The sequence below is a fragment of the Bactrocera neohumeralis genome, chromosome 4, assembly GCF_024586455.1.
Source record: "Bactrocera neohumeralis isolate Rockhampton chromosome 4, APGP_CSIRO_Bneo_wtdbg2-racon-allhic-juicebox.fasta_v2, whole genome shotgun sequence".
Taxonomy (NCBI): Eukaryota; Metazoa; Arthropoda; class Insecta; order Diptera; family Tephritidae; genus Bactrocera; species Bactrocera neohumeralis.
In genome coordinates this window covers 31,036,742-31,058,542 of record NC_065921.1, presented here as the reverse complement: position 1 = coordinate 31,058,542, position 21,801 = coordinate 31,036,742, and the positions used below count along the sequence as shown (strand labels likewise).

The 21,801-nt window shown below is 37.8% G+C and overlaps 2 protein-coding genes across 3 annotated transcripts in view; one reads left to right on the top strand and one right to left on the bottom strand.

The window, feature by feature from the left end:
- Positions 1-49: 49 nt before the first annotated feature.
- LOC126756599 (ejaculatory bulb-specific protein 3) lies at positions 50-1,364 on the top strand. Its single transcript, XM_050469796.1, has 2 exons — positions 50-167; positions 800-1,364. Exon 2 carries the CDS (start codon positions 822-824, stop codon positions 1,203-1,205), a length of 384 nt encoding a protein of 127 aa, XP_050325753.1. The 5' UTR covers positions 50-167; positions 800-821; the 3' UTR covers positions 1,206-1,364.
- A 5,670-nt stretch (positions 1,365-7,034) lies between these two features.
- Positions 7,035-21,801, bottom strand: part of LOC126756580 (uncharacterized) — a 34,638-nt gene continuing 19,871 nt past the window's right edge. The window contains exons 4-7 of one of the 2 annotated variants that reach the window (XM_050469769.1): positions 14,921-15,112; positions 7,440-7,571; positions 7,229-7,306; positions 7,035-7,169 (exon numbers count right to left, since the gene is read on the bottom strand). In XM_050469769.1, the coding sequence (XP_050325726.1) occupies positions 7,107-7,169; positions 7,229-7,306; positions 7,440-7,571; positions 14,921-15,112 (465 nt within the window). In that variant the 3' untranslated portion in view covers positions 7,035-7,106. The remainder of the gene's footprint in view (positions 7,170-7,228; positions 7,307-7,439; positions 7,572-14,920; positions 15,113-21,801) is intronic. The other variant, XM_050469770.1, reaches the window with a different exon arrangement.

Sequence of the window (21,801 nt, the reverse complement as noted above, 5' to 3'; positions counted from 1 at the left end):
TTAACAAGGTAATTAACCCATGAAACTAATAACTAGCATTGATTGCTTCGTTCGCATAAGCTATAAAAGCGAGATAGTTTCGATAGCTTTTGCAGTTGCTGTAAGTTTACGATACAACACGGTGTACGTTCGTTGCTTAAGTCTTTTGTTTCGTTTCTTTTGTCGTTGTAAGTTTAAACTCAACTACAATTTTTTTATTGCTTATTGAAATGAAATTGTGTTCAAGGTTGTAAAGTGTTTATCAAAAGCAACTATCAGTTGTGATCAATTATTGAGCAATACTTTTCATTACATAATGAGTAGAATAATGACAAATTTAACTACATCTCTGTAGGACAATATATGGTGATATATATATATATATGTATATGTATATATATACATATTTATTTATATATATGTATGTTTAATATATATCACATATATATACATATATATATATATATATAAATATATAATTATATATATATTAACGCTCATGTGTATTTTTTTGCACTTGGTTGCTGACAATAAGTGCAAACAAAATACGTTAATGTATGCGCATGCAATATAATTACAGTGTTCAACCGTTGTACTCTCGCAGTGACAGTTACAAACTCAACAGCCATCATCTTAACATACAAATAACAATTTATTATGCGTGCGACTATATTAAATTATATGCAAGTTTTCTTAATTAAGTATTTCTTTGAATGGAAAAACCGTAAATAGAAAAAAGCGTTTCTTTGTTAGAGGACTTGCCACCATTTATAAGTTTTTTCCACTTACAACATCACTCATATATCTCTATTCCTTACAGGCATTGAACAGTTAAATATAAAATGAAACTCTTTATATTGGCCGGCGTTTTAGCTTTAGCTTATTTCACCACTGCCGAAGATAAATACACAACTAAATATGACAATATTGACGTTGATGAAATATTGAAGTCAGATCGTTTATTCAATAATTATTTCAAATGTTTGATTGAAACGGGCAAGTGTACACCAGAGGGACGAGAACTAAAGAAGACGCTTCCAGATGCACTGAAAACTGAATGCAGCAAATGTAGTGAAAAACAGAAACAAAATACTGACAAAGTTATACGTTATGTCATTGATAACAAACCCGAAGAATGGAAGCAACTGCAAGCTAAGTATGACCCTGAGGGTATATATGCAGCCAAATATAAGAAAGAAGCGGAGAAACAAGGAATCACAATTTAAATCACCTTAACAATTCATAATATATATGACTAATACATATTGTAAATAGTTTTGTCAGTACATATTTGTAGATAAGCACATCTTTGTACACACATGTACTCGTGTAAGCGCTGACATATGTGTAAATAAATAAATAATATTTCTGGGAATAGACATTTATATCTATGAACGTTTAGTTACTGATCAACTAAAGGCATGATAACTTTACCTGTTGAAAGTAGTATATCCGTACAACAATTAGATCATTTGCGTTTTTTTCCGTGTTTATTAACCTCGTTTGCTTGGCATGTGAATATACGTACTTACAATTTCTGAAAACTGGCATAGAAGGGAAAAATTTTACCACTACATTAATTCAAATCAGTACATAATAGCAAAGTACAACCCTTGAAAAGTCTGAAGTAATTATCATTTAAACTGAGAAACTATATTTTTCTTAAATTGAGCCTACTGATTTTAGTATAAAAATTTATTTAAGGCCATTCACAGATAAAATACTTCCAATTCGAAGCACAAACAAAAAATTCGAAATTATTTCTTCTTAGTTAGAATACTTACAAAAAAAGCAAATTTTAAAGAAATGGAAATCACAGTTTATTTACTGTCGTTATTTGCTACATCCAGTATCAGTAAAAAACAATTTTATTAAAATGGTATACCAGACTAAATAAATAGTGTATTAAATTGTTTGCAGAAGTTGACAGTTGATAGAAAATTAAATTAAATAACAATCAACATTAAGGATGTGTTGCCCTTTCGTATAGTTTGCAGAAAGCCATGTAAACCAAGATGAGTCCTATATGGAGGTATAACCGCAGAACATGCATGGCACATTAAATATGGCGAAGGATAATTATTTACGAGACTATATCATTCTCTGAATTTAAAACTTATTCTTCATAGACGAAAAAAAAATAGTTAAAACAGTATACCTATAACACTAAATCTTGTAAAGAAACAGAAATTTTTCTATAAAGTTAATACTATAAATAGAAAATAAGTAATAATTAAACTACAAAATTAAAACAAAGAAATAGACTAATCAGCGAAATATGAACAACACCCTATTATTAATTCGGCAAACATTAAAATTCGACGGAAGCGAAGTTGTAGACCTAATACCAGACTTTTTTGTACGCGAAATCAAGAATTAGTATGTTATCGCAAATTTTGCGAAGCGAACAATAACTTTTTGTAAAATTCCACAATAAAGCTAGCTGAGAGTACTCGTATTAGGTAGTGAGAAAATTCATAATTTTTCCAATAGATGGTTTTAGTAACATGTATCTCACGTTGTATAAGTCTGATTGGGTTACACAGTATGGCGTTAGAAGGATAAGTTCTTCTTCTTCTTAATTGGCGTAGACACCGCTTACGCGAATATAGCCGAGTTAACAACAGCGCGCCAGTCGTTTCTTCTTTCCGCTACGTGGCGCCAATTGGATATTCCAAGCGTAGCCAGGTCCTTCTCCACTTGGTCCTTCCAACGGAGTGGAGGTCTTCCTCTTCCTCTGCTTCCCCCGCCGGGTACAGCGTCGAATACTTTCAGAGCTGGAGTGTTTTCGTCCATCAGGACTGTCTTTTAATTCGCTGAATTATGTCAATGTCGTCGTATATCTCGCACAGTTCATCGTTCCATCGAATGCGAAATTCGCCGTGACCAATGCGCAAAGGACGATAAACTCGTAACGTCGAATCATCGGTTGCTGTCATCGTCCAAGCCTCTGCACCATATAGCAGGACGGGAATTATGAGCGACTTATAGAGTTTGGCTTTTGTTCGTCGAGAGAGGACTTTACTTTTCAATTGCCTACTCAGTCCGAAATAGCACCTGTTGGCAAGAGCAATCCTGCGTTGGATTTACAGGCTGACATTGTTGGTGGTGTTTACACTGGTTCCAAGATAGACGAAATTATCTACAACTTCAAAGTTATGACTGTCAACAGTGACGTGAGAGTCAAGTCGCAAGTGCGACGACTGTTTGTTTGATGACAGGAGATATTTCGTCTTGCCCTCGTTCACTGCCAGACCCATTTTCTGTGCTTCCTTGTCCAGCCTGAAGAAAGCAGAACTAACGGCCGATGATATCAATATCATCGGCATACGCCAACAGCTGTACACTCTTATAGAAGATGGTACCTTCTCTGTTTAGTTCTGCAGCTCGAACTATTTTCTCCAGAAGCAGGTTGAAGAAGTCGCACGATAGGGAGTCGCCTTGTCTGAAACCCGATCCTGACGGAGCTTTTCGTGTTGCTCAACGTCAGTTTATACAGCCGTATTAGTTTTGCGGGGATACCAAATTCAGACATCGCGGCATAAAGGCAGCTCTTTTTCGTGCTGTCGAAAGCAGCTTTGAAATCGACGAAGAGGTGGTGTGTGTCGATTTTCCTTTCACGGGTCTTTTTCAAGATTTGGCCTATGGTGAATATCTGGTCTGTTGTTGATATGCCAGGTCTAAAGCCACACTGATAAGGTCCAATCAGTTTGTTGACGGTGGGCTTTAATCTTTCACATAATACGCTCGATACAACCTTATATGCTATGTTGAGGAGGCTTATCCCACGGTAGTTGGCGCAGATTGTTGGGTCTCCTTTTTTATGGATTGGGCAAAGCATACTTAAATTCCAATCGTTGGGCATGCTTTCGTCTGACCATATTTTACAAAAAAGCTGATGTATGCTCCCTATTCTTCGCCGCCGTGTCTGAATAGCTCAGGCGGCAATCCATCGGTCCCCGCCGCTTTGTTGTTCTTCAGGCGGGTAAATGCTATTCGAACTTCCTCATGGTCGGACAATAGAACGTCGGCTCCATCGTCGTCGATTGGGGAATCGGGTTCGCCTTCTCCAGGCGTTGTTCTTTCACTGCCATTCAGCAGGCTGGAGAAGTGTTCCCTCCATAATTTAAGTATGCTCTGGGCATCGGTGACTAGGTCACCTTTGGGGGTTCTACAAGAGTAAGCTCCGGTCTTGAAACCTTCTGTAAGCCGCCGCATCTTTTCGTAGAATTTTCGAGCATTACCCCTGTCGGCCAGCTTATCAAGCTCTTCGTACTCACGCATTTCGGCCTCTTTCTTTTTCTGTCTGCAAATGCGTCTCGCTTCCCTCTTCAACTCTCGGTATCTTTCCCATCCCGCACGTGTTGTGGTCGATCGTAACGTTGCGAGGTGGGCAGCCTGTTTTCTCTCCGCTGCGACACGGCACTTCTCGTCGTACCAGCTGTTCTTTTGCACTTTCCGAAAACCAATGGTTTCGGTTGCAGCTGTACATAAGGAGTTTGAAATGCCGTCCCAAAATTCCCTTATACCGAGTTGTTGACGAGTGCTCTCAGAGAGCAGGCTTGCAAGCCGAGTAGCAAATCGTTCGACTGTCTGTTGTGGTTGCAGTTTCTCGACATCGAAGAACATCGCTTTGATGCGGATTGTGGCTAGACGTTCATTCACCGGAGGGAATGATAGTACTCGGCGACAGAGCCTCTCTCCCACCACGAACCCAACACCAAACTTGCGCTCCTTTATATGGCCACTGTAGTAAAAGTCACAAGGACCTACTTGATGTCAGCCTTTATTTTCGCGAGGACATCAACCGGCTGGGCAGCGGCATCTTCCCAATTAAGGGTCCGGATATTCTAGGTGTATGCACTCAAATCATAGTCCTTATTTCGTTTGCCATGGTCGTCATCAAAAGGGAGGTCTCTCATCCGAGGCATGTTGTTCCTTTTCATTGGGGGTATTTTTTACGTGGCCGGTCCCAAACCCAGCGCACAACCCTATGTGGGAGATATTACGCCTTCTCACTTTAGCTCGCCTTCGAACGAATGTTCTTAGGCTACCCAGAGGATACTTGGTCAAAGACCGGAAGTCGTGAGCTGCTTGAGTCATATGTAAAAGAATCGTTTCCGGCCACTCCCAAGTGAATGGCGATCAGAGAACTTTCCTCACTTGCATGAACTTTTAAAAATGACTCCTTAGGCAAAGCACAGTACTTTAGCACCATTGATTTAGCCAAATGTTATCACGAAATATTAATGACAAAAAGAGACATCGAAAAAACAGCTTTTGTTAATCCGGCAGAACTGTATGAGTACGTCCGTATGCCTTTTGGGCTTAAAAATGCCCCAGCCAAGTCCCAAAGAATGATGAATGAGATTCTAAGAGAATTCATAAACAAAATTTGTCCGGTTTACCTGGATGATATTGTCTTTTCAACGCCCTTGGAAGAGCATATTCTAATCTTGAACAAATTTTCGCGGTTTTACCGAATCACAATTTAAAAATTCAAGCAAGCAAATGTAGCTTTCTAAAAAAAGAAACGAAATTGTTAGGGCATACATTAACAAAAGATGGAATTAAACCTAAAAAGAAATTATGGCAATTAAAGAGTTAGAACTTTGGAAAACAGAGAGACAGCTTAAAGGGGTTTTTTGGAGCTACAGGGTATTCTTCTCTTCTTAATTGGCGTAGACACCGCTTACGCGATTACAGCGTAGTTAACAACAGCGCGTCAGTCGTTTCTCCTCTTCGTGGCGCCAATTGGATATTCCAAGCGTAGCCAGGTCCTTCTCCACCTGGTCCTTCCACCGGAGTGGAGGTCTTTCTCTTCCTCTGCTCTCCCGGCGGGTACATCGTCGAATACATTAAGAGCTGGAGTGTTTTCGTCCATTCGGACAATATGACCTAGCCAGCGTAGCCGCTGTCGCTATGTCAATTTCGTCGTATATCTCGTACAGCTCATCGTTCCATCGAATGCGATTTTCGCCGTGGCCAATGCGCAAAGGACCATAAATCTTTCGCAGAACCTTTCTCCCGAAAACTCGCAACGTCGATTCATCAGTTGATGTCATCGTCCAAGCCTCTGCACCATATAGCAGGACGGGAATTATGAGCGACTTATAGAGTTTGGTTTTTGTTAGTCGAGAGAGGACTTAATTTCTCAATTGGAAGAGATATTCTATATCGGATTTTGAGGCTGACGTTGTTATTTGTGTTAATACTGGTTCCAAGATAGACGAAATTATCTACGACTTCGATGGTATGACTGTCAAAAGTGACGTGAGAGCCAAGTCGACAATGTATAATCACAAAAGTTAGCACAGGTTATTTTCTAAGGCAAAAATGTAATCTCCGCAGAAATTGTTCAGATCGGTTAACTATAGCATATAGCTGCCATACAAACGGAACGATCGGAATCAAGGGCTTGTATGGAAAACTTTCGCATTTGACGTGGTATCTTCATGAAATTTGACATGGATTACTGCTTAAGTCAGTTGTTTTAATATGCCATAAAAAAGATGTAAATAGTTTCGCGGTATATTAGAACTCCAATATAAAATTATTTTTAATTGTAACAAATGTTGGGTGTTTTAATTTAAATGCCCAAAAATCATTATTTTGTTCGATCTGGCGCTCTCACACTGGAATAAGTATGCAATCCTTTATCCTTGAAATCGAGCCTGCAAGTGTTGCTAAAAATACAAAACTTGATGATTATTTAGTAATATTACAATTATTGATGTACTATATTACCTCTCTTCTTTCTCTTTTCTTTCATTGGAAAATAAAATAGCGAAATATTTTTCTCCATTTTCACAAAACTGTCTCAGTTATTTATTCGAAAACAACTGACAAATTTTATACTATTTTGAATTAGAAATGAGGTCAACTAGAAATGAGACAAATTCACTTAGACAAAGTCACTAAGGGGACTTCACAAAACAAAAGTCACTATTAGTAACATGAGACTGCTGCCCGAATACCGACATTAATATCTCAAATTTAGAGACTTGTGACTGTATCAAAGTACTGAATTCCAATATAAGATTATTCAAACATCATTTGGGACGGTAACTTAATAATCGCTTTATTGATGTAAATATTTATGAATGGAAGTGTGCTACACTAGGATATTAGTTTTTTATTCTTATCACTGTTGTATTTTGTTTGTATTCCTCACCATCATCCTGTAACTTCTAGAATGAAAATAACAAGTAAGCATTTAATAACTGATAAAAAGTAGTTTAAATCTTACATTATTTTGAATAAAATGGTTGCAAATGGTGCTAATGGATTGTTTCAAAATCTCAGAGTTGGTTTTTAAATCTGTAACCTACAATAAAATAAATATGATAACAAACATTCCATGTAAATGAGTGTGAGTATAAATATAAATATAAATATATATGTATTAGCACAATCTCTAAAACCGGGAAATAAATTAAGGATCTTAGTAAAATACTTACATTACTTTCGATGTTGTGAATAAGGCCTTGACAGTCTTTAATTTTAATATTGTTCTTTTCCCAATTGTTTTCCATCAAAGCGATGCGCAATGTTATATTTTCCGTACGTCTCATAAGTTCAGCAATCTGTAACTAGTAGAGTAAATTGAAATTGAGAACATAAATTCTTCATTAATTTTATGTCTTAGTAGACCTAAGCTAAGATTAACAAGTAAGGAAGGGCTAAGTTCGGGTGCAACCGAACATCTTATATTCCTGTATATAGCGTAAAGTCAGCCGGATGTTCGAAAATCATGATATTAGTTATATAGGGCTAGACCAAGTTTTTGAGCAAATTCATCTATTTTAAGCACAAAGTTACACTGTTATGAGTAAACACGCTTTCTTATTTTCATTGGGATAACTCACATATTGGCCGATAATGTGGTACAAAGACTCTCGGAGCTCGAAAATCTTTACATTAAGTATATGGCGGCTAAGGGAAGTATTGGTCCGATTCAAACCATTTTTGACTTATAGATATACCATTATAAGAGAAGCATTATATCTTAATTTCAGTTATACAAGTATATATCAATATTTTCGATCAAAAGTCAACTGTAGGTATTGCGGTATTTGATACCTGGGGGCTTGAACAGTTTTTCTTCGATTTAAACAATTTTTGGTCATAAGGTGGCATACACTAAAGACAATATTCGTGAAAAGTTGTATCCCGTTATATTAATTGTGTACTGGAAAGTAAAAGAATCAAGTGGAATTTAAAATTGTGCTATAGGGGAAGTAGGCGTGGTTGTTGTACCATTTTCACAATGTGACATAAGAATGGAAAAGGAATGCCACGCCCGTTGTCCAATCTTCACACCGGCTCTTTTCTCTCATACTATATCGTGGTAAAATTTAATGTCTGAAATCGTTGTTGATTTATCGCGCTTTTAGTAGTTTTTAACAGTAACGTTATATGGAAAGTGGGCGGAGTTATCCTCCGATTTCATACATTTTTACATTGTCAGTAGAAATTCGTATAAGATTTGCACTCAGCAAATTTGATAGTTACAACTTGAGTAGTTTAGGAGATATGTACATTAAACTTGTTAGAGGGCGGGCCACATCCACTTTTTCAGATTTTTGCACACCGGCTCTCATTAAAGTTCTCTCATACTATATCATGGTCTTAAAATTTAATGTCTGGCGTATTCAGTTGTTGATTTATCGCGCTTTTAGTAGTTTTTAACAGTAACCTTATATGGAAAGTGGGCGGACGGCGGTGGTTCCGTCATCCAGCTCAAAGAGTCGAATATCGTTTTTATAGACAATAAGCATTTATTTATCCATTCTTAAGTAATTTATATTCCAGAGCTGAAAAAATGGGCATGTCAAAAAATAAATTTTTATTTCAACACGAGAATGACACGAAACTACAAATAAAATGAATTAATGAAGTATAAACTATTTATTTTATTAAATTGATTGGAAAGTATATTAAAAATTTTTTAATATTATAGGGACACGAAGTTTTGATTAATAATTTTCACATCCAAAATACTTTTGTGATTCACTGTAACTTTTCGCGAAAGCTGCCAAACTAGAATCTCGTACTCCAGTGACTCTATAATTATCGCTACTTTGATTTCAATTATTATGTATATACATGTATTATAAAGCCAAATTAAACGTCAAACAGAAAACTTTTTTGTGACGAGGTAGAGTTTATTGTCCAAGGCAACAGTACAATCTCAAAACAAATTGTTAAAATGGGACTACTGAAGAATCTAGGCCGTGGGGTAGGACTTCCCATTTAAGCGTTTCCTGGTAAGTTTTAACGGTTTTGGTAAACTAAGGCCGGGCACTGTCATGCAGCACAATCACTTTTTCGTGCTTCTCCTGGTCATAAAGAACAACAGTTCCTTGTTTCTGAGTCATTTCCAGCTTTTCAATGTTTTGACGGGTGACCCCCAATACTGAAGTAAGCTTTTCTTGCGTCTGACACGATTCTCATCGGCGTCATCGTAGGTTTTTGGACTTCCTTCACGCGGACAGTCGTTAAAATCCATTCTTTTTTGAAGTGATGAAACCAATCATGGTACGTTGTTTCACTTTGGACTTCCCGATGTGCTCCCGCTGCCGATTTCGTTGACTTAACAGAAGTGTTGATTCCCGCAAATGACGATTATTTAAAAAAAATTATCATATTCCCACGATCAAAATTATATGACATAAAGCAGTTTCTTTTTCAAATATCTAGGTTAAGTTTATCAAGCTTTGGATATATCAAAATCGGTCACCACTAACTGCTGGAGCTATCTATTGACAAACAACTAGATCTTTGCGTACCTAATACCTATTTTTTTATTGCCGCAGGCTTAGCGTTTGGTATTTGCCAATAAAATTTCTAAATTTAACAGTATTGAGTATATAATTTTTAACCGATAACGAATATTAAACTGTATAATTTTGTATACCTAGATCGTTTCAATATAAAGGCTGATAAATTTCGAGGTTCCCTACTTTTTTAAAGAAAAAACACTCAAACTGCAAATTCTTTAGAATTTATTTTTTCATCCGTTGAGTCCAATTTTCGTTGACTCGTTCGAACATTTTGAATGGTAACTGGCGAATGACACGAGTAATGTTTAGCTCACCATGTCCTGAATCGAAACGGGATTGCGGGGAACGACTTTATCGACCGGCGCAAAACGTGAAATTATCTGTTCACCGGAGTGTTCTCTCAATAAATCCATTGCTTAATGTGTGGGAAGTGGTGCTGTCTTGTTGAAACCACCGGAATCAATTTAGAATATCGATAATTCCACCGACTCACAAGTCACATCAAAATGCTGTTTTTTCCAAATGAAATGGCAGCACTTAAATCTCTTCAAGTTGCTCTTCGTCCTAAATGCAACAATTTTATTTGTTTACATACCCATTAAACAGAAATGGGCCCCATCGCTGAACAAAATTTAAGTCGAAAACATCGGATCTTCTTGGAACTTTTCAAGACCCCATAGAGGAAAGCGATGTTGTTTGTGAAGGTCGAGCGGCTTCAGTTCTCGCACATATAGCATGTGTACGCTTTTTATTTAAGATCTTCACGTAAAAGCGCCAAATTGTTCAATGTGTCAGTCCGAGTTGCTGCGAACGGCGCCGAATTTACTCTCCACGGTCTTCGTGTACACTCTCAGCTACGGCCGCTATATTTTCTTCACTTCATACTGGACATGGTCTATTAAGTCGAATATTATCAAATAATGAATGCTAGGTATCAAGATGGGTGATGGTGTTGGGAATAGTACGCTCAGTAGGCCGATTATGTTGACCATAAGTTGAGGGAAGCCCGCGAACAAAAATAATATGACACGATGCACGCGAGTTATATTTTAATTTTTAGTTTTATGTATTATATGTAAAAGGTGGCGCAAAAATTACACTCCGATGTTTTTTGGAAAATGAAAAACTTTGATCCTGCTTGTGGATCAAGTCGAGAATATGATATCATGTAAATGACCGCCGCCACAGTTGATTGTCATTTGAGCCCTTTTTATGGCATTTTCCATCACTTTGGCCAGAACCTCCGGCGATAGGTCCTCACATTCTTGACGGATATTCATTTCTGTTTGTCTTCAGACTAAACTCTTAAAACTAAAAATTGAATGAGCAGTGGTCGAAAATCAAGTTAAATTGTAATCATTCGAAATATGAAACTGTGAAACTGCCGATCAAGCATATACGTAATCATCAATTTCGGTTGTTATTGCTTATTGCTTTAATATTTATTATTCAAAATGCAGCAACATTTTAGGAAACTGTTTACAAAACGAAACTTAAGTATTTTATTTATATAAGGGACTTTAATTGACAAATTGTTATTAATATAATATTTTATTTAAGTGAAACGACACCAATGTCGATTAGGCAGCGACATTTAAGTATCGTTATATATAAGTGTCGCTGACCTTGCCTAAATATTTTTGTAAAATTTCTTCAGTATCTGAAGTTGTGGCAGAGGTTCGAGGTTAACTAGTATTGGGTGTTTGTGGTGGTATATACGTAACTCGCGTGATCTGTCGAAAAAAGGTTATTGAAAAATATATCACTACTTAGATAACCCTTTATTAATTTTATTTTAAATTGAAGAAACATATATTTAATTCAATATTAAAGTTTTGGAGTCTTTTAGAATGGCATGCCATTGGGCTGTTTCGTACTTAAAAATGGTATGGACTGATAGAAGAGGATCTCCAGAATAGGAATATATATCATAGTTTTTAGATGTTTATATTTCAAGTTTATAAATTTAACAATTTTAAAAAATCAATTTTTCTATATAAAAAGAAATTTTAGTAATTGGTTGCCTACTAACTTATAAGGTATGGACAAAAGACAATTACTGTTAGTACTCGTAGTGCTGTTAGTGGTGATCGCTTTTGAGATAAGTACATATATTTATTTTTTTACTAGCTGACTCCGCAGGTGTTGTCCTGCGTGAAATTATGTGTTTTGAAATGAAAAGAACTTTGAATTTACGTTGTGTTAAAAATCATTTATTTTCGATTTCTCTAAATTTTTTTCAATGTTACGCAGCTTGATAAATTTTCGGTATCTGGGTGCTTGAGTAGTTACGGCTCGTTTACTTGAGAAGGCATACCTTAAAGGCAATATTGGTACAAAATCTTATCCTAATACATTCATTGCTGCTTGATTTGTATACTGAAAAGGAAAAGTAACGGAATTTAAAATTGTGTTATGTGCGAAATAATCGTAGTTTTTGTCTGATTTCGTCGATCTTCACACCATTATATAGGAATATATCAAATTTGGTTGTATGTAATTGGTAAAGTAGGTTGAGAGGTATGGAATTTGACTTAAAGGTGAGAGGTGCCACGCCCATCATCCAATTTTAACACCGGCTTCCATAAAATATTCTCATAAATTTTATATCTCTGTCGTATTTAGTTATTGAGTTATCGCACTTTTAGTAGTTTTTAACCTAACTGTTATATGGGGATTGTGCGGGGCTTTTAATCCGATTTCACCAATTTTTGCAATTAGGAAAGAGGTGTTGAAAAGATTTGTCCTACGAAAGTTTGATTACGCTTAAATAGCATGGTAGACATGTACATTTAAACTATTAGGGGGAACTCCGACTTTTTACAAATATTTAAACCCACAAATGGCCCGCTCTATTGCAATCCATATTACCAAATAATATTGTGGAGCTTAGTTACGCTGCTTTATATATTTTCGATGGCAATGATTCGATTTCGCCCATTGGGTGTCAAGGAATACGTGTATCAAGTCATGTTTGTAACTTTTTCCAGTGGCACCGAAACTGAATTGTAAAAGATAGGTTCAACGTCGAAAAGCTGGAATCACAACAGACAGCCGAACGATTTTTTACCCCACTTGTAATCCTCACCAGCAGCTCGGTATTAGGGAACTGGTGGATTGTATATCAATCTCTTTACGTACAGCTGAAAACGAAACCTTTGGTTTTCGTAAAAGGCAAAAGAACAACTGGTACGATGAGAAATGCCCTATCAGATGGACCACAACTCGTGCGGGATAGATACCGAGAGCTGAAGAGGAAAGCGAGACGCATTTGCAGACAGAAAAAGAAAGAAGCCGAAATGCGTGAGTATGAAGAGCTTGATAAGCTGGCCGACAGGGGTAATGCTCAAAAATTCTATGAAAAGATGCGGCGACTAACAGAAGGGTTTCAAGACCGGATCATACTCTTGTAGAACTCCCAGAGGTGATCTAGTGACTGATGCCCAGAGCATACCAAAAATTATGAAAGGAACACTTCTGCAGCCTACTGAATGGAAATGAAAGTATAACGTCAGGAGAAAGCGAACCTTATTCCCCAATCGATGACGATGGAACAGACGTTCAATTGCCCGACCATGCAGAAGTTCGAAAGCAGTACCGTCTGACGAACAACAAAGCGGCAGGGGCCGATGGATTCCCGGCCGAACCATACAAACTCGGCGGAGAACTGCAGAGCTGAATGGAAAAGGCACAATCTTTTATAAGGGTGTACAGCTGCTGGCGTACGTCGATGATATTGATATCAATAGCTTCAACACCCGCGCTTTTAGTTCTATTTTCTCCATACTAAATAAGAAAGCGAAGAAAACTCGTCTGGTAGTAAACGAGAGCAAGACGAAATACTTGAAACAAACAGTCGTCGCACTCCCGACTTTACTCCCACGTCACTGCTGACAGTCATAACTTCGTTTTGGTGTTAATAACACCAATAACAATGTCAGCCTCGATATCCAATGCAGAATAACTCTCTCATTATTTCCGTCCTGCCATATGGTGCATAGATTGAATGACAACACCTGATGAGTTGACGTTACGAGTTTTCGAGTGAAAGAATATGCGGAAGATTTATGGTCCTTTGGGCAACTTTCGACGTGGATTTTCGTATCAACTCTTTACAACTCCATTCGTGTTAGCTGATGCCAACAACCGTCAAGTGAATTTAATTATTCTCTGTAGTGCATCGATGAACTTAAGATTATTCTTTCGACTATGGCTATATATATATTCTGGCATCCTATAGACATTTCCATTGGAAAGTGAAAAACTGGTTTTGTCACAACGTGAATTGTTTTATCGTACAGCTTAAAAAATTCGCTCGCTCAAAAACGGAATTAACTCGTGAACATTTTCGTGCAATCATTTTTCCGACGTTTATCCGACAAGAGTGCATCGATGCCGTAAAATCGTGAACTGATATGAAGACCATCCTATAGCAACTATGAAAAACTTCACATAGAGGCAATGTGGCCGACGCATTTCTCCCACCAGCATACATTCGATATTGCATGAACACCTGGCCGTAAAAAAGGTTTGTTCTCGTTGGATCCCGCACAATTTGACAATCGCTCAAAAAAAGGCTCGTGTGGATTGGTGTAAAGAAATGCTGAAAAAATACGATCGCGGTGCTTTAAAAGACGTTTATAAGATCGTCACAGGTGACGAATCAAAAATAATAAAAAAAATAAAAAAAAAAAACACAAAAAAAAAACATTTTCGTTGATAAATATGCCTATTTACATTGTTAGGCCAGAAATATATATAGCAACCTACGTAGTACCCTAAACTGCAGCAACTACAACAATCATGCTACCTTCTACTTGTAATGGCACACAATACGGCGTAGACCCCATCGCTAGACCAACATTCGCTCGATACCGATCCCACTACAACCTAATTAAAATGTCAATATTTACACAATTAATGAGAATGAATTTGGATAATTTAAATTTGAGTTTTTCCAAGAAAATAATTGCTTAAACTACAGGGTAGAAGCCCCTTCTTTCTTGATAAGATTGATATTTGTGGCTTGGATGTAGAATAAAAACCCCCGAATTCGGAGTAAAATAGATATGTCTTGCACCAAGTTAAATATAGTATATATGATAATAATTTTTAAAGGACATTTTTAAATAAAGAAGTTAATTGCATTAACTTACCTCATTGCGTTGAATGTTTGCATGAAGAGCAGTCCATTTAAGGGAGAGATTTTGACTTAATTCAAGCCATAAATCTTGAATTCGGGTGGAATCATCCCGCAGGTACAGTTTAATAGCAGACATTTCTTTAGAAAAGTTTGTTGATAATTCGCTCACATTCACAATTCTTGCGTGTTCATCTATTAATTTTGCCTGAAACGAATGCATATTAATTAATTTGATATCTCAAAATGATACAAGTTTTTTGTCGGTCACTTCATAGTTTGACGTACTTTGAAACTACAGTTGAATCGAATCAGCATAATCCACAAAAAAACTTCAAGTTCGAAAGTCTTCGAGTTATAGAAGTTTTCATTTAAACATAACATTTTTTAAAAAGTTCTAAAATATGGTTTTATACACAGTATTATTATTTACATAAAATACGTATTCTGTAATTTTTGTTTGAACATACCATATATTTTTTGCTTGTTTGTTTCAGTGAAATACTTGTAAGATTCCAATCTGTTTAGTGCTTTGTAGTGATCGTCAGTTGTATTAATATTCGTATTTAAATATGAATTTACATAAAATTGCAAAGGAATGCGTTACATGACTTTTGGATGGCGATTGAATAATTTCTTCTTCAGAATCCTCATAAACTATGGTGCAAGAAGTCATATCATCTCTTATAACACCGGCTGACGAATTCCATTGTCCACCCCAGTATAATATATAATAGTAACATTTAGAGGGATAAATGAACGCGTTGCGTTCTACTTGAGCAGAATCACGTGCCAATTTAGAAGTTCGATTTATGGAAGGAAATTTGTATGAAATTTGTCTTCTATTGCCAATTCAAGAGTTTGAGTTATGACGAACTTCGAGTTAAGGAAGTTTGAGTTATTGAATTTGAACGGTATGTTAATTTTCTTTGTCTTTTTTTTCTTTTTAGACAAAGAAACCAGTGTATATGTAAATTTAATAATTAAAACAATTTAACCAGGATTAATGAAAAAATCTCCAATTATATTCCCATCCCAAAATACAGACGTCCGCATTTATTCACTTCAACATCTTAAACACTGCTCCGAATCATCAACTTGTCGTTGTCTTTGGTCAAAAGTGAGCTCGCGCAGCACCCACTTTGTACAGAACTTTCTCATACGCCAATTTTCGTTGATAACAACCTCTCTTGGGGGTCAAACCACGTCAAGTGGTCCATGAAAATTTCGCAAAATCACCGATTTTGAAAATTAGCAGTTCATTAAGAAGGGTATCAGTCGCATACCCTGTGATTTAAATATTTCGTCAAATTTCTATTTTTTGTTAAAGTTGTTGAAGGTTGAAATTTAGAGCACGATAAAATTGTAAAATTATTTTCTCATAAACTACTGGAGATAAATCGATGAAATTTTGTGAAGTGAAAGAAAAATATTCGTGCTACATTATAGATATTTTTTCACAATCCATTTGTTTAAATATTAATATTTTACATAATTTTTTGTTAAACAATTGAAATTTTTCATGTGTTCTTCACGCTGAAAAAAAAACTTAAAAGTATGTGACACAACGCGGCAAATATTCAACTTTAATAATCTGCGACATTTCATGGCCCACTTGACATAGAAATCCTTGATGGTCGATTTTCCTGGGGCCTGATCCAAATCTTGCTTTAACTGTATTTTTCCACAAGGTACTGATGCGACAGCTGTCAAATTTATACATGCATCTTAATAAGGTTAACGATTGGAATTTAAGTGTACTCTGCCCAATCCACAAAAGGGAGACCCCACAATCTGCGCCAACTACCGTGGGATAAGCCTCCTCAACATCGCATATAAGGTTCTATCGAGCGTATTGTGTGACAGATTAAAGCTCAGCATCAACAAATCAACAACTGGCCTGATATTCACCATGCGCCAAAGTTTGCAAAAGACCCGTGAAAAGAGAATCGACACACACCACCTCTTCGTCGATTTCAAAGCTGCCTTTGACAGCACAAAAGGGGTTGGCTTTATGCTGCGATGTCTAAATTTGGTATCCCCGCAAAACTAATACGGCTGTGTAAAGAGAAGTTGTGCAACACCAAAAGCTCCGTCAGGATTGGGAAGGACCTCTCCGAGCTGTTCCATACCAAACGAGGTTTCAGACAAGGCGACTCTCTTTCGTGTGACTTTTTCAACCACTTCTGGAGAAAATAATTCGAGCTGCAGAACTAAACAGAGAAGGTACAATCTTCTATAAGAGTGTACAACCGCGCCGTAAGTTCTGCTTTCTCCAGAATGGATAAGGCAGCGAAGCAAATGGGTCTGGAGGTGAACGAGGGCAAGTCGAAATATCTCCTGTCATAACTTTGAAGTTGTAGATAATTTCGTCTATTTAGCAACCAGCATCAACATCAACAACAACGTGAGGATATCTCTTGCCAACAGGTGCTACTACGGACTAAGTAGGCAATTAAGAAGTAAAGTCGTCTCTCGGCGAACAAAAACAAAACTCTATAAGTCACTCATCATTCCCGTCTTGCTATATGGTCAGAGGCATGGACGATGACAACATCTGATGAGTCGACGTTGCGAGTTTTCGGGAGAAATGTCTTGCGAAAGATTTATGGTCCGTTGCGCGTTGGCAACGGCGAATATCGCATTCGCAGGAACGATGAGCTGTATGAGATATACGACGACATTGACATAGGTCAGCGAATTAAAAGACAGCGGCTACGCTGGCTAGGTCATGTTGTCCGGATGGACGAAAACACTCCAGCTCTGAAAGTATTCGACGCAGTACCCGCCGGGGGCAGCAGAGGAAGAGGAAGACCTCCACTCCGTTGGAAGGACCAGGTGGAGAAGGACCTGGCTACGCTTGGAATATCCAATTGGCGCCACGTACCGAAAAGAAGAAACGACTGGTGCGCTGTTGTTAACTCGGCTATAACAGCGTAAGCCCAGTAAAGAAAAAGATATTTACGTATGTCGCATTGCGAGTTACGGAGCTTCAACTGTGTTAATTTTTAAATGACGGATAGTAAATACGTTCACATGAATTCAGCGTCGTTACCAAAATAATGAATTTCAAATAATTAAATAAAGATACTGGTGTAACTTAACTCGAGACATTTATCCACGAAAGTTTAGAAGGAACTCACACCTATACTGATATATAGTATCATTAAGATATTTCTCAGATTAACTAATGCGCATATGGATAACATGGGAATAATTTATCCATATATATGAAAGAATTGACAAAATATTTTTAGGTGATGGCCTTAACCTCAACTATTTGGCTAAATGAACCTTAGTCGCCTGCCCGAAACCTCACCTACACACATCGCTAACACGCTACACTCACCACATTCACCTCGACATCACCACACCACAGTCCACATCAATACAACCCACATGTGAGAGCATCTCACACCCACACAATCACATACACATCACACTCGATACACGGAGCGGGATGCCAGCCAACAAAAGAGATCGTCCCCACTGCACAGCAGTTCAGTTTGAATTAACTATCGCCCGCATATCGTCAATTTCGATCGACGTCCTGCTACGCCTCCTTCGGGAACAAAGCATTTGCGTGTTAGCATTTAAGCTTGTGAACCATTTTCTTTTCTAACCTGATGTACACATACATGTATGTATATCCTTACTTAGTGATTAAACCATTTGCGTGTCAGCATAAAGCTTGTGAAGATAGATGGCTGTTGGAATTTTATAAATGCAGACGTCGATACAAAATATATGCATTTGTCGCAGCCATATCTACGAAATGGTAAAAAAGCCGTGTTATCGGATTTCGTGTCTTTGCGTGGATATGGTAACGACCCATAAGTCCATCCATTAAGTCTATTTCCCCCATATGGCTATTATATTCCCGTATAATTTGGGGGCATTCTACTTCAATATGCCGATTGCTCGTATTCATTTTCCCTCATGGCTAAATGCCAACGTAAGTTGATGCCAATCGGACTGTCTTGTGGTCTTTCTACAAAACCGTGTTAATATCGACACCATATGGAGCACCAACGTACTCAATTTAGTAGCCTCTTTCTTCGTTCTTTACATCCTTATCCAACGGAAGCTTGCATTTTGGTATTCGGTTCGCTCGTATCGTTCCCAAGCTGTATATGCCCCTTATGCGTAAATATACCAACAGAGGTGACGATGTATAGAAGTTGTCAAAGTAGAGAATGTGATGAGCAAAATCAGGTATTGTTTGTGATAGTCGTACAACTACATTTACAGTACTTCCAAGATCCGGCTGCCCTGGTAAAATGATGTTATCGCCAGCGCCGTTAAAGACTTCGAAGCGATACGCAAATCCACTGGAGTCACACAAGACGAACAATTTTATTCCCCACTTGTGTGGCTTATTTGGCATATATTGCCGAAATTGACGATTTAATTTTGTGCTACACATTTGCTCATCGAAGCTAAAGCGAGCAGGCTTTGGAACAGAATCGTGCCATTTGTTGAGTGCATCTGACAATTTTCGGATACGAAACAATGTATCATATCACAGTTTAACTTTTATAATCCTCTTGCTTTCATCTCTTATCGCCAAAAACTGTTTTACATTCATCGTTTCTTGAATTGGAGAGAAAGCATTTTTACCCCAATAGCCCTCCTAATTCGAATAACGGTAAACGTTAAAAACATATGTTATCGACCGAAGCAATCAAGTGCAAACTTTGAATGAAAAACATACAAGTATACCTGATCCTGCAAAAACTCCAGAAGAGGGAATGACTAAGGGACCAGTAGTTTCCAAGGTTGGTAATGGAGAACAGGATCTTTTTTTAGTTTGAAATGTATTGCTGTCAATGACCTTTCTGCGATAGAGGAAGATGCTTCAGGTATTTCATCAATGGAACTTATATACGAGGCCATAGCTGTGATTTATATAAATGAATCAGTTGCTTCATTCATTTCCCGAATACACGCTGAAATGACATGTTCATCTTCCGGAGAGATTTCATCTGTTAAAATCACTATCATCCTCGTCTATTTCAACTGATTCCTTTAACTGAAGCAGCTCATCATCACTACGCTTACTTATATTAAACTTCCTGCCATTTTTGTGCTCCATTTCTTATGAAAATAAAAATAAAAAAATACTACTGGCAAATATATTACAACACTAACAATCAAAGAAATACCTAAGAAAAACTTCGCGTAAACAGGCAAGGCCGCCCTGAGGCGGTCTTTGTGTTTGGGTTCTTAAAACCCGAACTACTTTTTATTTTTTATTAAAAAGTATATTAAGTTAAAATAAATTAACTTATTTAATCAAAAAACAAATTCTTCCATATGAATATTTCGATAAAACACTTTTTATTTTAATTTTGAAAATTTTAACTTCGACGCTGCAATTAATTGACCTCTAACAATTTCTGCATTCAGCTGACGATAGCAACAAAACGAAACGTCACAATAAATTTGTTGATACTAAGAAAATATAAGTTGATGTATTATATAACGGTTCTTATAACAGTTGTAGATAACAAAAAACTTTCTTATTAATTTGTGACAATTTTTTAAAGGCCGCCTCAGGGCGGTCTTGCCTGTTAGAGGGTTAAGCCACTGTCAACTTCGATAATCGGGTCAAGGTTACTGAAGGTAGTTTTGCATGTCACCTTAATATTGTTGAATAGTTGGAGGATGGAGTCATGTGCAGAAGTTAAAGCAAGTGAGGAAAGTTCTCTGATCGCCATTCACTTGGGAGTGGCCAGAAACGATTCGTTTACACATGGCCGAAGCAGATCATGACTTCCGGTCTTTGACCAAGTATCCTCTGGGTAGCCTAAGAACATCCGTTTGAAGGCGAGCTAAAGTGAGCAGGCGAAACATCCCCTACATAGGGTTGTGCGCTGGGTTTGGGACCCGCCACGTAAAAAACTACCAACAGCCTCGGATGAGAAACCCTCCTTTTGATGACGACCATGGCAAACGCACTAAGGGTAATAATTTAAGAGCATGCACCTGGAATGTCCGGTCCTTAATTGGGAAGGTGCCGCTGCACAGCTGGTTGATGTCCTCGTTAGAGTGAAGGCTGACATCACCGCCGTCCAAGAAATGCGATGGACGGGACAAGGACTGAGACGAGTAGGTCCTTGTGGCATTTACTACAGTGGTCATAAAAAGGAGCGCAAGTTTGGTGTTTGATTCGTGGTGGGAGAGAGACTCCGTCGCCGAGTACTATCATTCACTCCGGTGACTGAACGTCTAGCCGCCATCCGCATCAAAGCGAGGTTCTTTATGTGACCAAAGATGCCTTCTATGAGCGCTTGAAGCGCGCCTATGAGAGCTGCCCCCGCCAGGATGTCAAAATCGTGCTTGGCGACTTTAACGCCAGGGTGAGCAAAAAAGGTATCTTTGGCACTACGGTCGGTACATTCAGCCTCCACGACGAAACATCCCCAAATGGGTTGAGGCTGATCGACTTCGCCGGGGCCCGAAATATGGTTATCTGTAGTACTAGATTCCAGCATAAAAAGATTCATCAAGCTACCTGGCTGTCTCCGGATCGAAAAACTACCAACCAGATCGATCATGTTGTGATAGACGGAAGACACGTCTCCAGTGTTTTAGATGTGCGTGCGCTCCGAGGTCCTAACATCGACCCGGACCACTATCTTGTTGCAGCCAAGATGCGCACCCGCCTCTGTGCAGCAAAAAGCGCACGCCAACAAACACAAGGAAGGTTCGACGTCGAGAAGTTGCAATCACAACAGACAGCCGAACGATTTTCTACTGGGCCGGCACTCCTGCTCTCATAGATAATACTATTACTCTACTACTACCATCTATATGATTTCTTTTGGGTATTAAAAAAATGTAGAATTTTTGTAAAGCAACTTATGTTAGTTTACAAAAAAAGGATCAGAAAGC

What these genes read in the sequence shown, in the direction of transcription:
- LOC126756599 (XM_050469796.1), top strand. Translation starts at nt 822, where the DNA reads ATGAAACTCTTTATATTGGCCGGCGTTTTAGCTTTAGCTTATTTCACC.